General features: G+C 38.1%; 1 protein-coding gene across 2 annotated transcripts in view; it reads right to left on the bottom strand.

The window, feature by feature from the left end:
• Positions 1 to 7,111: 7,111 nt before the first annotated feature.
• The window catches only part of MTPAP (mitochondrial poly(A) polymerase), a 31,978-nt gene continuing 26,042 nt past the window's right edge, over positions 7,112 to 13,047 (bottom strand). Inside the window, exon 9 of one of the 2 annotated variants that reach the window (XM_012188471.5) lies at positions 7,112 to 12,034. In XM_012188471.5, coding sequence (XP_012043861.2) covers positions 11,675 to 12,034 — 360 coding nt within the window. In that variant the 3' untranslated portion in view covers positions 7,112 to 11,674. The remainder of the gene's footprint in view (positions 12,035 to 13,047) is intronic. The other variant, XM_004014273.6, reaches the window with a different exon arrangement.

Genomic DNA, 13,047 nt, shown 5'->3' on the forward strand with positions numbered 1-13,047 from the left:
GACTTCATAGGAAAATCGAAGAGGAGACTAAGAATTCTGACAGAAAATCAGAAAAAATAATTTGAAATTCCAGAACTCGGAGGAAAAGAACTCAACTGGAATTAAGAATTGAATGAATGGGTTTAAAAAATTAGACACAGATAAAGAGAAAAAGTTGATGAGCCATAATATAGGTTAGAAACATGCAGAATGGAGACATGAAAGATAGGAAAAAAAAAAAAAGATTGAAAGTTTTCTGAAACTGATAAAAGATATTTTTACATCATTAAGTAATGCTGAACAACTACACAGCTTAGAATCATATGCGCCAACAAAATCAGCACTGTTCATGTTTGAGAAAACTCCCTATGACAGACAATCCCATATCTCCAATAAATCACAAGAAAAAAAGAAAAATGAAGCAGAAACCTAAGAATTAAAGACTTTGGAAACAAGTCCACCAATCACTGAGTAGGGACTGTAACTGGATCCTGATTAAAATATTCTTGGGAAAAAAGACAGCTGTGATATCCATAAGACAATTGGAAACTTCAACTCTAAGTGGGTATGAAGATATGAGAGATTTATTGTTTTTGTTTGTTCTACTTAGGTTTGATAATAACTTGATTATGTTATAAAAAAGTTACCTTTTGGTGGTAACTGATAAAATGACAGAATGACTGAAATAGGCTTAAAATAATACCAACTGGGTAAATAAATGGGGTTATACATTAAAGCAAATTTGCCATGAGTTAATTACTGAAACAGGTGATGGATTTATGCAAAAAAGGTCCATCTAGTCAAGGCTATGGTTTTTCCAGTAGTCATGGATGGATGTGAGAATTGGATATAAAGAAAGCTAAGCGCAGAAGAATTGATGCTTTTGAACTGTGGTATTGGAGGAGACTCTTGAGAGTCCCTTGGACTGCAAGGAGATCCAACCAGTCCATCCTAAAGATCAGTCCTGGGTGTTCATTGGAGGGACTGATGTTGAAGCTGAAACTCCAATACTTTGGCCACCTGATGTGGAGAGCTGACTCATTTGAAAAGACCCTGATGCTGGGAAAGATTGAGGGCAGGAGGAGAAGGGGACGACAGAGGACGAGATGGTTGGATGGCATCACTGATACAATGGACATGGGTTTGGGTGGACTCTGGGAATTGGTGATGGACAGGGAGGCCTGGCGTGCTGCAGTTCATGGGGTCGCAAAGTCAGACACAATTGAGCGACTGAACTGAACTGATTATACTTTTCAGTTTACTTCTGTGTTCAAAATTCTCCATAATAATAAAGTTTTACATAATTATCAGTAAGCTTGACCATATTTATTACTTGTCCATTTCAATTGCTTCTGTATCTTTTTCTTTGCCTATTACTTAAACATTTGTGGAGCTCATTATTAGAAAAAATAGCCCTTTTCTACAGCATCAGAATTTTGCTTACAGCTGTCATGTGGCATGGCTTCTCATTTTAAAGTAGCCAAATTTATCAATATATTCTTTTATAAATTCATGTCATATTTGAAAAGGTACCCTTTTCTACTTGAAGTTCATAATATTCATCCAGGATCTGTTTAATACTTTATGGTTTCACTTCTCCCCTTTCACATTTGAATTCTGACCCACTTGGAATTTATTTGGGTATAAGAGTGAGACTGGGACCAAACTGGTTTTTTTTTTTTTTCCTCCTAGTAGCTACCAATTGTCCCTGGCAGCTCAGATGGTAAAGAATCTGCAATGCAGGAGATGCAGGTTTGATCCCTGGGTGAGGAAGATCCCTTGGAGAAGGGAATGGCTACCCACTCCAGTATATTCTTGCCTGGAGAATTCCACGGACAGAGGAGCCTGGTGGGCTACAAGTCCATGGGGTTGCAAACACTCCGATACGATTGAAGTGATTAAGCACACAACAGTTGTCCCAATAGGATTTACTGAATACTCCATCTTTCTATTGACCTGAAATGTTGACCTTTATCATACCACTATAAATCCCCACATATATCTTGAATATATTTCTGGACTGTTCTATTGGTTTGTCTATCTCAAACCAGAAATATTCTGTTTGAATTATCTTACTTCATATTTTCATGTCATTTGTCAAAATTAAAAAAAATTCTTTCTTTTAGTGAGTTTTGTATATCCTTACTCATACACTTTCAATGACTTCTAAGTTTCTTTTAAATATGCTTATGGAATTTCAATTGACTGCATCATCATTAACCGATATGTAGGCAAAACTGTTACCCTTATATTAAGCCTTTCTATCCAAGAACAAAAATCATTTTTCTAGGAATTCAAACCTTTCATCTCTTGGTATATCTCAATTTTGAGTGTCTGGTACAAAGCAATCATGGGTAAATGTTTACTGAATGAATAACTCCATTATACCAGTATTCTGGAATTAAGTGTCACAAGTAGAGAAGTTTGAAAACTTTAAAATCAGTGGAGTTTATAACACCTATCCTACTCAAACTCTTCCAGAAATTGCAGAGGAAGGTAAACTTCCAAACTCATTCTATGAGGCCACCATCACCCTAATACCAAAACCTGACAAAGATGCCACAAAAAGAGAAAACTACAGGCCAATATCACTGATGAACATAGATGCAAAAATGCTTAACAAAATTCTAGCAATCAGAATCCAACAACACATTAAAAAGATCATACACCATGACCAAGTGGGCTTTATCCCAGGGATGCAAGGATTCTTCAATATCTGCAAGTCAATCAATGTAATACACCACATTAACAAACTGAAAATAAAAACCATATGATTATCTCAATAGATGCAGAGAAAGCCTTTGACAAAATTCAACATCCATTTATGATAAAAAAAAAAAAAACCTCTCCAGAAAGCAGGAATAGAAGGAACATACCTCAACATAATAAAAGCTATATATGACAAACCCACAGCAAACATTATCCTCAATGGTGAAAAACTGAAAGCATTTCCCCTAAAGTCAGGAACAAGACAAGGGTGTCCACTTTCACCGCTACTATTCAACATGGTTTTGGAAGTTTTGGCCACAGCAATCAGAGCAGAAAAAGAAATAAAAGGAATCCAAATTGGAAAAGAAGAAGTAAAACTCTCACTGTTTGCAGATGACATAATCCTCTACATAGAAAACCCTAAAGACTTCTCCAGAAAATTACTAGAGCTAATCAATGAATATAGTAAAGTTGCAGGATATAAAATCAACACACAGAAATCCCTGGCATTCCTGTACACTAATAATGAGAAAATAGAAAGAGAAATTAAGGAAACAATTCCATTCACCATTGCAACGAAAAGAATAAAATACTTTGGAATATATCTACCTAAAGAAACTAAAGACCTGTATATAGAAAACTATAAAACACTGATGAAAGAAATCAAAGAGGACACTAATAGATGGAGAAATATACCATGTTCATGGATCGGAAGAATTAATATAGTGAAAATGAGTATACTATCCAAAGCAATTTATAGATTCAATGCAATCCCTATCAAGCTACCAACGGTATTTTCACAGAGCTAGAACAAGTAATTTCACAATTTGTATGGAAATAAAAAAAACCTTGAATAGCCAAAGCAATCTTGAGAAAGAAGAATGGAACAGGAGGAATCAACCTGCCTGACTTCAGGCTCTACTACAAAGCCACAGCCATCAAGACAATATGGTACTGGCACAAAGACAGAAATATAGATCAATGGAACAAAATAGAAAGCCCAGAGATAAATCCACACACATATGGACACTTTATCTTTGACAAAGGAGGCAAGAATATACAATGGATTAAAGACAATCTCTTTAACAAGTGGTGCTGGAAAACTGGTCAACCACTTGTAAAAGAATGAAACTAGAACACTTTCTAACACCATACACAAAAATAAACTCAAAACGGATTAAAGATCTAACCGTAAGACCAGAAACTATAAAACTCCTAGAGGACAACATAGGCAAAACACTCTCCGACATACATCACAGCGGGATCCTCTATGACCCACCTCCAAGAATATTGGAAATAAAACAAAAAATAAACAAATGGGACTTAATTAAACTTAAAAGCTTCTGCACAACAAAGGAAACTATAAGCAAGGTGAAAAGACAGCCTTCAGAATGGGAGAAAATAATAGCAAATGAAGCAACTGACAAACAACTAATCTCAAAAATATACAAGCAACTCCTGCAGCTCAATTCCAGAAAAATAAACGACCCAATCAAAAAATGGGCCAAAGAACTAAATAGACTTTTCTCCAAAGAAGACATACAGATGGCTAACAAACCCATGAAAAGATGCTCAACATCACTCATCATCAGAGAAATGCAAATCAAAACCATAATGAGGTACCATTTCACATCAGTCAGAATGGCTGCGATCCAAAAGTCTACAAGCAATAAATGCTGGAGAAGTTGTAGAGAAAAGGGAACCCTCTTACACTGTTGGTGGGAATGCCAACTAGTACAGCCACTATGGAGAACAGTGTGGAGATTCCTTAAAAAACTGGAAATAGAACTACCTTATGACCCAGCAATCTCACTGCTGGGCATACACACCAAGGAAACCAGAACTGAAAGAGACATATGTACCCCAATGTTCATCGCAGCACTGTTTATAATAGCCAGGACATGGAAGCAACCTAGATGTCCACTGGCAGATGAATGGATAAGAAAGCCATGGTACATATACACAATGGAGTATTACTCAGTCATTAAAAATACATTTGAATCAGTTCTAATGAGGTGGATGAAACTGGAGTCTATTATACAGAGAGAAGCCAGAAAGAAAAATACCAACACAGTATACTAATGCATATATATGGAATTTAGAAAGATGGTAACGATAATCCTGTATGCGAGACAGCAGAAGAGTCACAGATGTCTAGAACAGTCTTTTGGACTCTGTGGGAGAGGGGGAGGGTGGGATGATTTGGGAGAATGGCATTGAAACATGTATGATATCATATAAGAAACGAATCGCCAGTCCAGGTTCAATGCAGAATACAGGATGCTTGGGGCTGGAGCACTAGGATGACCCAGAGGGACGGGATGGGGAGGGAGGTGGGAGGGGGGGGTTCAGGATTGGGAACACGTGTACACTCGTGGCAGATTCATGTTGATGTATGGCAAAACCAATACAATATTGTAGAGTAATTAGCCTCCAATTAAAATAAATAAATTAAAAAAAATTAGTGGAGTTTATAAAGAGAATATATTCTGAGGTTACAGAAGAAGCCAGTGCTTTCTATTAATTAGAATTTTTAACCAGTATCTATTTTGTATACCTCATAGTTAGAATGACCTTAAAGCTCTGTAAAATTCCAAGGTAACTTTAGAATTACAATAAATAAACACATATAACTTAGTATTAATTTACTGTAAAATGGACTTTCTTGCCTCCTATTCCTTTGAAAACTGACAGCTGTTTACATGGGTACACAAAAGAAGGAAAACATTGGGTTGGGAAACTAGCTAGTAGATCATTAAATTAGAAGAGAGGTAATGACATAAACTAAGCTGATCATAACAGAAATAAAGTTAATAAAAGAAACTGCAAAAAAAGAAAGGGTCCAAAGGATCTGAGTTTGAGCTATGGTGGTAGAGAACAATGGTACCAACAACAGAAATAAGAAAATAATGAAGCTAGCCAATTTTAAGGAAGAAAATAATTTTAATTTAAAACAGGTCAAATTGGAGGTAAAGCACAAAGTCCAGCACACCAATCATGATAAAGTTTTAGGGGTGGGACTAAAATAATGATTTGATAGTCCTATAGCCAGACGTGAGCACGAAACTCTGGAAATCAGTGATATATGGAAAAAATATATTTATTCGAACCCATCTTATCACTTAATAACAGGTAAGTGAAGTGCCACTGCTCATTGTTATTCTTAGTCATCACTTCTTTAGCAAAGAAACCAAAATATAAAAATATTTTGATCAAATAAAAATATAAAATATGCAAGAAATGCTGTAAGTCTCTTTTTAAAAATTCAGTGATATAAAGCTGAAGGAGACCACTCAGTCCTAGTACCCAAGCTTTATAACCAGTAATGCCAAGAAATGAAGCAGGGAAACTTCAAAGATGCTTACTGCAGGTTTAACCAGAGAACCTGGGGAAAGGGAACATTTTCACACAAATCATACACAAACAACGCTTCTAAACTCACCAAATTAACTGCTAAAAAAGGAAAGGAAGGGGAAACTTGTGCCAGTTTTATACTGATATGTGTATCTGTAAGTAAGTTAAGTCGCTCAGTCGTGTCCGACTCTTTGCAACCCCATGGACTGTAGCCTACCAGGCTCCTCCCTCCATGGGATTCTCTAGGCAAGAGTACTGGAGTGGGTTGCCATTTCCTTCTCCAGGGGATCTTCCCAACCCAGGGATCGAACCCGGGTCTCCCGCATTCCAGGCAGACACTTTAACCTCTGAGCCACCAGTAGAACTGTAATACACATTTTGAAAGTCTCTCAGTAGTGTCTGACTCTTTGCGATCCCATGGACCATACAGTCCATGGAATTCTCCAGGCCAGAATACTGGAGTGGGTAGCCTTTCCCCTTCTCCAGGGGATCTTCCCAACTCAGGGATTGAACCCAGGTCTCCTGCATTTTGGGTGGATTATTTACCAGCTGAGTCACAAGGGAAGCCCAAGAATACTGGAGTGTAGTCTATCCCTTCTCCAGGGGATCTTCCTGACCCAGGAATTGAACCAAGATCTCCTGCATTGCAGGTGGATTCTTTACCAATTGAGCTATGAGGAAAGCCCTTTAGCCGTTCCCTTCCCCAGGGGATCATCCCAACCCAGGGATCAAACCACGTCTCCTGCATTGCAAGGTGGATTCTTTACATATGTTACATGGAATGAAAAAAAAAATCAGTTTTTAAATTTAGAAATTCATTGTAAGGCATCAGCCAGCTTCATAATCTATCTTTTACCCAGTTTTTGAGATAAAAAGATGATATTAATGTTATTTCATACACTCTCCAAGTCCATGTGTAAGTTAAGTGAATAGTAATTAAAATCCTCATCATTAAGCTACACTAACCTAAGCCAAGTAACTGAACTGTGCAATAGGATGTTTCAAAATGGATGACTTCCACTGTACCTGACACGTTAATGAATTCTGGTGGCACAGAATATAACACTGGTTTAATTTGTAATCTTTCATTAATTTGCTCCATTTTATTTCACAGCATCCATTACAGCAAGTTTTCACTGTGTCATACTTCAAAACACACCCAGAAAAGATAATTTATAACTTATATTTTTCATTAATTTAGACTTGGTCTATTCCAAATTAAGTATTTTACCATACTACATATTCTTCACGGTGTAACAATTACTGTTTCAGGTCCCATCTTTCCAATACTCTTTTAAAAATATCTTGGCACCATATCCTAAAAGATTAGAAATTTTGCTGTGGAAAAAAAAAGTTTAAATGTATTCATCTACTGTCTTTAGTCTAGTTTTGACTCCACTGAGTACTTAAAGATGGGGGAATACACATACACACAGATAACATAAGGGATCACATTTAAAATAGAGTGTATTTTAAAAATAATTTGTGTTGATTTATATATCCTGTGTCATAGATATTTCAGTTTAAAGATTCCATCTAAAATAGACATTTTCTGGGAGTTGCTCCATGGGAATTCCAGAGGAACACTGTAATGTTTATACTCATTGGAGTATGTATCCACAAGTAATTGAGCTCAGCATGGAAACTAAAATAAGCCTTTCAAGTATTTAAAATAAATTTTCCAACATCATCCCAAGGTGAAAAGTGATTTCTGGTCATGTTTTCATTCCTTCCCAAGTATATACTGCAAAGAATTTCTCATTAGTAAGGCTTTACATAAAATCATATGTCATGACCTGATGATATTTCCTGGTGATAGCTTTAAACCACTTAGTCTTCACTTTCTTGTGACATACTCTTGCTATGTATGTGTATGAGAGTCAGCTTCTGGACCTGTGTGAAAAATTTAACAACCAAATTTTATCTAACTTAATAACGGGACCTAAGGTACTCAAATTTGCTAAGAAAAAAGGAGCGGCACTTGAGAACTATACTTATTAACAGATTAATCACCTAAAAAAGCAACTGATTAATGTTTATTTCTCTCATACACAAAAACCTTCAATGCTTTACCACTGAAAATATACTCAACCTTCTAACTTGCCACAGGCTGTCCTTTACAATCTCGCTAAACCTTGACTCTCAGCATCATAGCAAAAACTCTACCCCACCTGTCTGGACTGCCCCTTCTCCAAACATACTTTCATCTCCCTGACACCTATTCACACTGTCTTCTGCTCCCAGAACGATAATCCTGATGCCCCTCCTCTAGTCGACGGAGATTATGGTCCCTTCAAAGCCTACCCTGTCCTACTTGATGAAACCTTCTCTGATCATCTCTGGCAGTAAAGATTTCTTCCCTGCTACAGTATTTTGAATACTCTACTCATACAGTGTTTCCTGAAGGGGCTGAACTGAGAGCAAAGACAAGCTCCTCACCACCTAACACCAACCTCTGGAGGGTGGACAAGAGAGCTGCTGCCTGGACCAGCGGCGGCTGCTTGGCGGCTCGTCTGCTGGTTTTGCAGCAGGTGTTCTCTGTGCGGGTGTTAACTCATCCATGGAAATGCTGCATTTTCCTACTGTCGGCAGCAGCAGGCTGTAGCGAAGTGAATAGAGCTGTACTTCTAAGGCCAAGGAATTTCTAGGAAACTGAGGTGACTTAAGAGTCTAATTCTGTTCTAAACCTAGAGCAAAACAAAGAGGTAACCACTAAACGAGAGCAGGAAGAAAGTCCAACTTCAACTGTCTTATTCTCTCTTCTCTATGATGACTGGAGGTTGTGAAGGAGACAGATCATATGTTGTTTTCCTAGACTGCTTGGTCAATTCGCTAATTTCCTAAAAATGGGTAATAACTCAGGAATCAGACTAGTGGGCTATAAAATCAGGAATGATGTACACTGAAAGCAATGTGATCCAGGTAAGCTCCTATCAAATTACTTTCACATAGAGAATAAAACCCACTGTTCATGAGAGCTAGTGACTAAAAGCCTCATAACAGCTAGAAAAGAAAAACTTCAAAAAATTTTCTTTACTGTTCGTTATTGCTGCAATTAGTTTAAGAAATGACAATGACAAATAACTACTGATTATCCCTAAGATTATTAAAAACTATTTTTTAAAACTTTGGAAAGTGATGCAATGAACTTATTGCATCACAAAGAATATGAATAACAAAGAATATGCCTGCAGTGTGGGAGACCTGGGTTTGATCCCTGGGTTGGGAAGATTCCCTGGAGAACAGAATGGCCCACTCCAGTATTCTTGCCTGGAGAATCCCATGGACGAGGAACCTGACAGGCTACAATCCATGGGGTCACAAAGGGTTAGACACAACTAAACGACTAACACACACACAGTGAACTTAGGAGAAAACACAAAGTTGTTTGTAGTCCTTATGCTATTAACTAGAATGAAAACTTCATGTAAAAGACTGATGTAGATTAAAACTCATCCCGTAAGTAAACCTCATTCTGAAAAGTAAAACAGACCTAGGGCGTCAAAGTTATTCTATAAACTATAAAAACAAAAAGAAATGCTAACACATATATACATTAACGCTTTATGTGCTTTAAATGACCATTTTAGACTTAACACCAACCTAAAAAAGAAAAATGTCCAATTAAATATTTATGAATGCAAAAAAAAAATCTTTTCATTTAAAAACTCTTGAATATTTATGCTTTTTAAACCTCTTTCTAACTCTCAGCACACATTTCCAGTCCAACATAACTAACCTAATTAAAAAAACAAACTCGAAATTCCCTGGCAGTCCAGTGGTTAGGACACAGTGCTTTCACTGCTGGGGCCCAGGTTCCATCCCTGGTTGGGGAACTAAGATCCCAGAAGCTGTGTTGCATGCAGCCAAAAAAAAAGGAAAGAAAAACAGCTTTTAGTTTAAGGACTCCACTTGTATAGAACACTGATGCCTGCCTGTTGGTTTCAGATGTGAAAGTGAACCACCTAGCCACATGGGCACAGAACTTACCTACTTCACGACAGTTCTATTAGTGAGCTTCCCATAAGACCTCAAGCAGGGCTCATAGTTTCTGACCTAAAATTTAGATGGGAAACTATTTTGAAAACCAGTACAATCTCTAAATCCGAGTTCTGAGTAGCATGAATAATGACTATCTACCACCAACATTACAAATAGGGTACTACATGCCAGGCCTGCCTGTGGCCCTGCACTTTCCCATGGGCCTAGCTAATCTCCACAGCCACTGCAAGGGAGGCGCCGCCATCACCCCCATTTTACAGACGAGATCCAAAGAGACAGTGATTCACCACGACGTCAGTCTGGCTCAAGTTTGTGTTTTCCGACACTATACTATTGGCTTCATAAACTGACAGTCACTCTATAGGGACTATAAAGGAAATTATACTTCAATCCTCAGACAAAGCAATGGCACCCCACTCCAGTACTCTTGCCTGGAAAATCCCACGGACGGAGGAGCCTGGTGGGCTGCAGTCTATGGGGTTGCTAAGAGTCAGACACAACTGAGTGACTTCACTTTCACTTTTCACTTTCATGCACTGGAGAAGGAAATGGCAACCCACTCCAATGTTCTTGCCTGGAGAATCCCAGGGACGGGGGAGCCTGGTAGGCTGCCATCTATGGGGTCGCACAGAGTCGGACACAACTGAAGTGACTTAGCAGCAGCAGCATACTTCAATACTATCTATTTCCTACAGGGAGAAAGGAATTTTGAAACGAGATTGAAGGAATATTGGACTATCACATACTAGTAGAAAAAGGATTTTATTTTTGAAGACAGAAAAACTAATTAATATTTTTAAGTACAGAGTACCAATATTTTTATATAGCTTAGAATATCTAGAATGTACTAACTGAAATATCTATATTCATCTCTTTCAAAAATATGCACGTTTTTGGAAATCCATACCAATCTGTTTATATTTATATGTGAAAGAATACTTGGAAGAATACAAAACTAAAGAGTACAATCAAATTTCTCAACTTTATTGTATTCATTGCCTATGTATATACATACCTAGGGAGAAGGCAACAGCACCCCACTCCAGTACTCTTGCCTGGAAAATCCCATGGATAGAGGAGCCTGGTAGGCTGCAGTCCAGGGGGTCGCTAAGAGGTGGGCACAACTTCACTTTCACTTTTCACTTTCATGCACTGGAGAAGGAAATGGCAACCCACTCCAGTATTCTTGCCTGGAGAATCCCAGGGACAGAGAAGCCTAGTGGGCTGCCATCTATGGGGTCGCACAGAGTCGGCCATGACTGAAGCGACGCAGCAGCATACATACATACCTAGAAGTCCCTTTAAATGATTTACACCCAGAGACTGATGCGGATATCAACAATGGTTTGATTCTAAGACTGATTTTCCCCACCTGCTTTTTGTATTTTATCTGAAGTACATTCTAATCTTCTTTCACCTGTTCCTATGGCTAGCGTTTTCATATGGTGCCACTGCTTTCAGACTGAACATATCGCAGAATCTCAGACCAGTTTAAAGGGCCCAACAGGAAGATCATGAGAAGAGAGACACTGGATGGAAGTATGACCTGCCAGGGCTTCACACAGTTCTTCCAGGCAGTCAGCGACCAGCTTACAGGATAAAACCAGTTCTGAAAGCAAATGAGCAGCCATCACGCCTGAGTGCTAATTGCTCTTCTCCCATTAGTGGCTATGGAATTTTCTGCACCGCTACTTTTTATGGAATCCAACAAGTTTTTAATTCTTTCACTTGCAGGCTTCTTTTTCTTCTTGGAAAGAGGCACATTATTTGTTACAGAAGGTAGCAGCAGGGCTGCCAACCCCCAAGGCTGATTACTTGATGGCGAAGGGCGGTCTTTACCTTCTTGATGTAAAATCCAGGCACTTTCTCTGGCCAGATCCACAAATTTTTGCAGTTGGCTTTGACTTACATTTTTGCTAATGTTGAGAGAAGTTTCAAAAGGATTCTGAATGTGCAGAGGAGAAGATTCTGGTTTGTTCTGTTCCCTTCCCTGTAGATCGTTACCGGGAAGAAAAAGATGTATGAATGTATTAAGGGCTCAGATATAAAAACTGTTTGGTTTAATAAAATGTCAAAAACACATAAAACACCAGCACTAACTTTATAGGGTAAAGAATCTCTGCCCCAAGGGGGCTCGGTATGTATGCATGTTACGTGTTAGTGTATATACGTGTGTGTACTTCTGACTGGCTTTTTCCACTGTAGTTTTATGAGTGCTCTTTAGAGAAAAATAAATTAGGTTTATGAGCTATGGATGATGATGTCACTGCTCCAATGAGAGGTATCTGGACTAAGTCAACCAATAAAAGTATTTTTAAAATAACATAACATTTATCTAACAGAATAGAACTGGGAAGGAAAAAAACTTATGGAAAAGAAAAATGGCATAAGATAGTTATTTTGGGGACTTCCTAAAAACATACCTATTACACACAAAATAGAAGCACACAAAATTAGAAGCCTTAAATTAAATATAATAATGTTTCACAAGTATGAAATGAGAAAGGTAGAGAAGGAACAAAGGATTATTCATATTTTAAAACATTAAAAGCTTCCTATTTACATTCCTAAAGATTCAACTTAAATAAGGCTCTGCCAGGTGAGATATCTCAGAATTAAAAACAAAAGCTAGAGCTGACTCATGAACATCAGTGATCCACTCATCTATATAATCTTTTTCCTCTTTCAAATGATATCACATACATAAATACTACGAAACCAAGTCAGGAGTCTCCAGCGTGGGCAGCCCCTGTGAACTTCCTAATGCCTCTCAAGCCACTGTCCAGCAGGGGCGCTGCCCTACCACCGTCTCTGAGCCCTGAGCAGTGCGGGCATATAAAGGGGAAGCCATTTCCCGTGTTCTAGGATCTCTTCCTTCTCGAGTACATTCCAGAGCTGTGTGTCTATTACCCTCTCTATCCCACACTTTTTCTCTTTTTTTTCCTTTTTTAAACAAAGTCTCCATGAACAGGATAAGGGTCAGAGAAGGATGAAAAAAGGAGA

The sequence above is a fragment of the Ovis aries genome, chromosome 13, assembly GCF_016772045.2.
Source record: "Ovis aries strain OAR_USU_Benz2616 breed Rambouillet chromosome 13, ARS-UI_Ramb_v3.0, whole genome shotgun sequence".
Taxonomy (NCBI): Eukaryota; Metazoa; Chordata; class Mammalia; order Artiodactyla; family Bovidae; genus Ovis; species Ovis aries.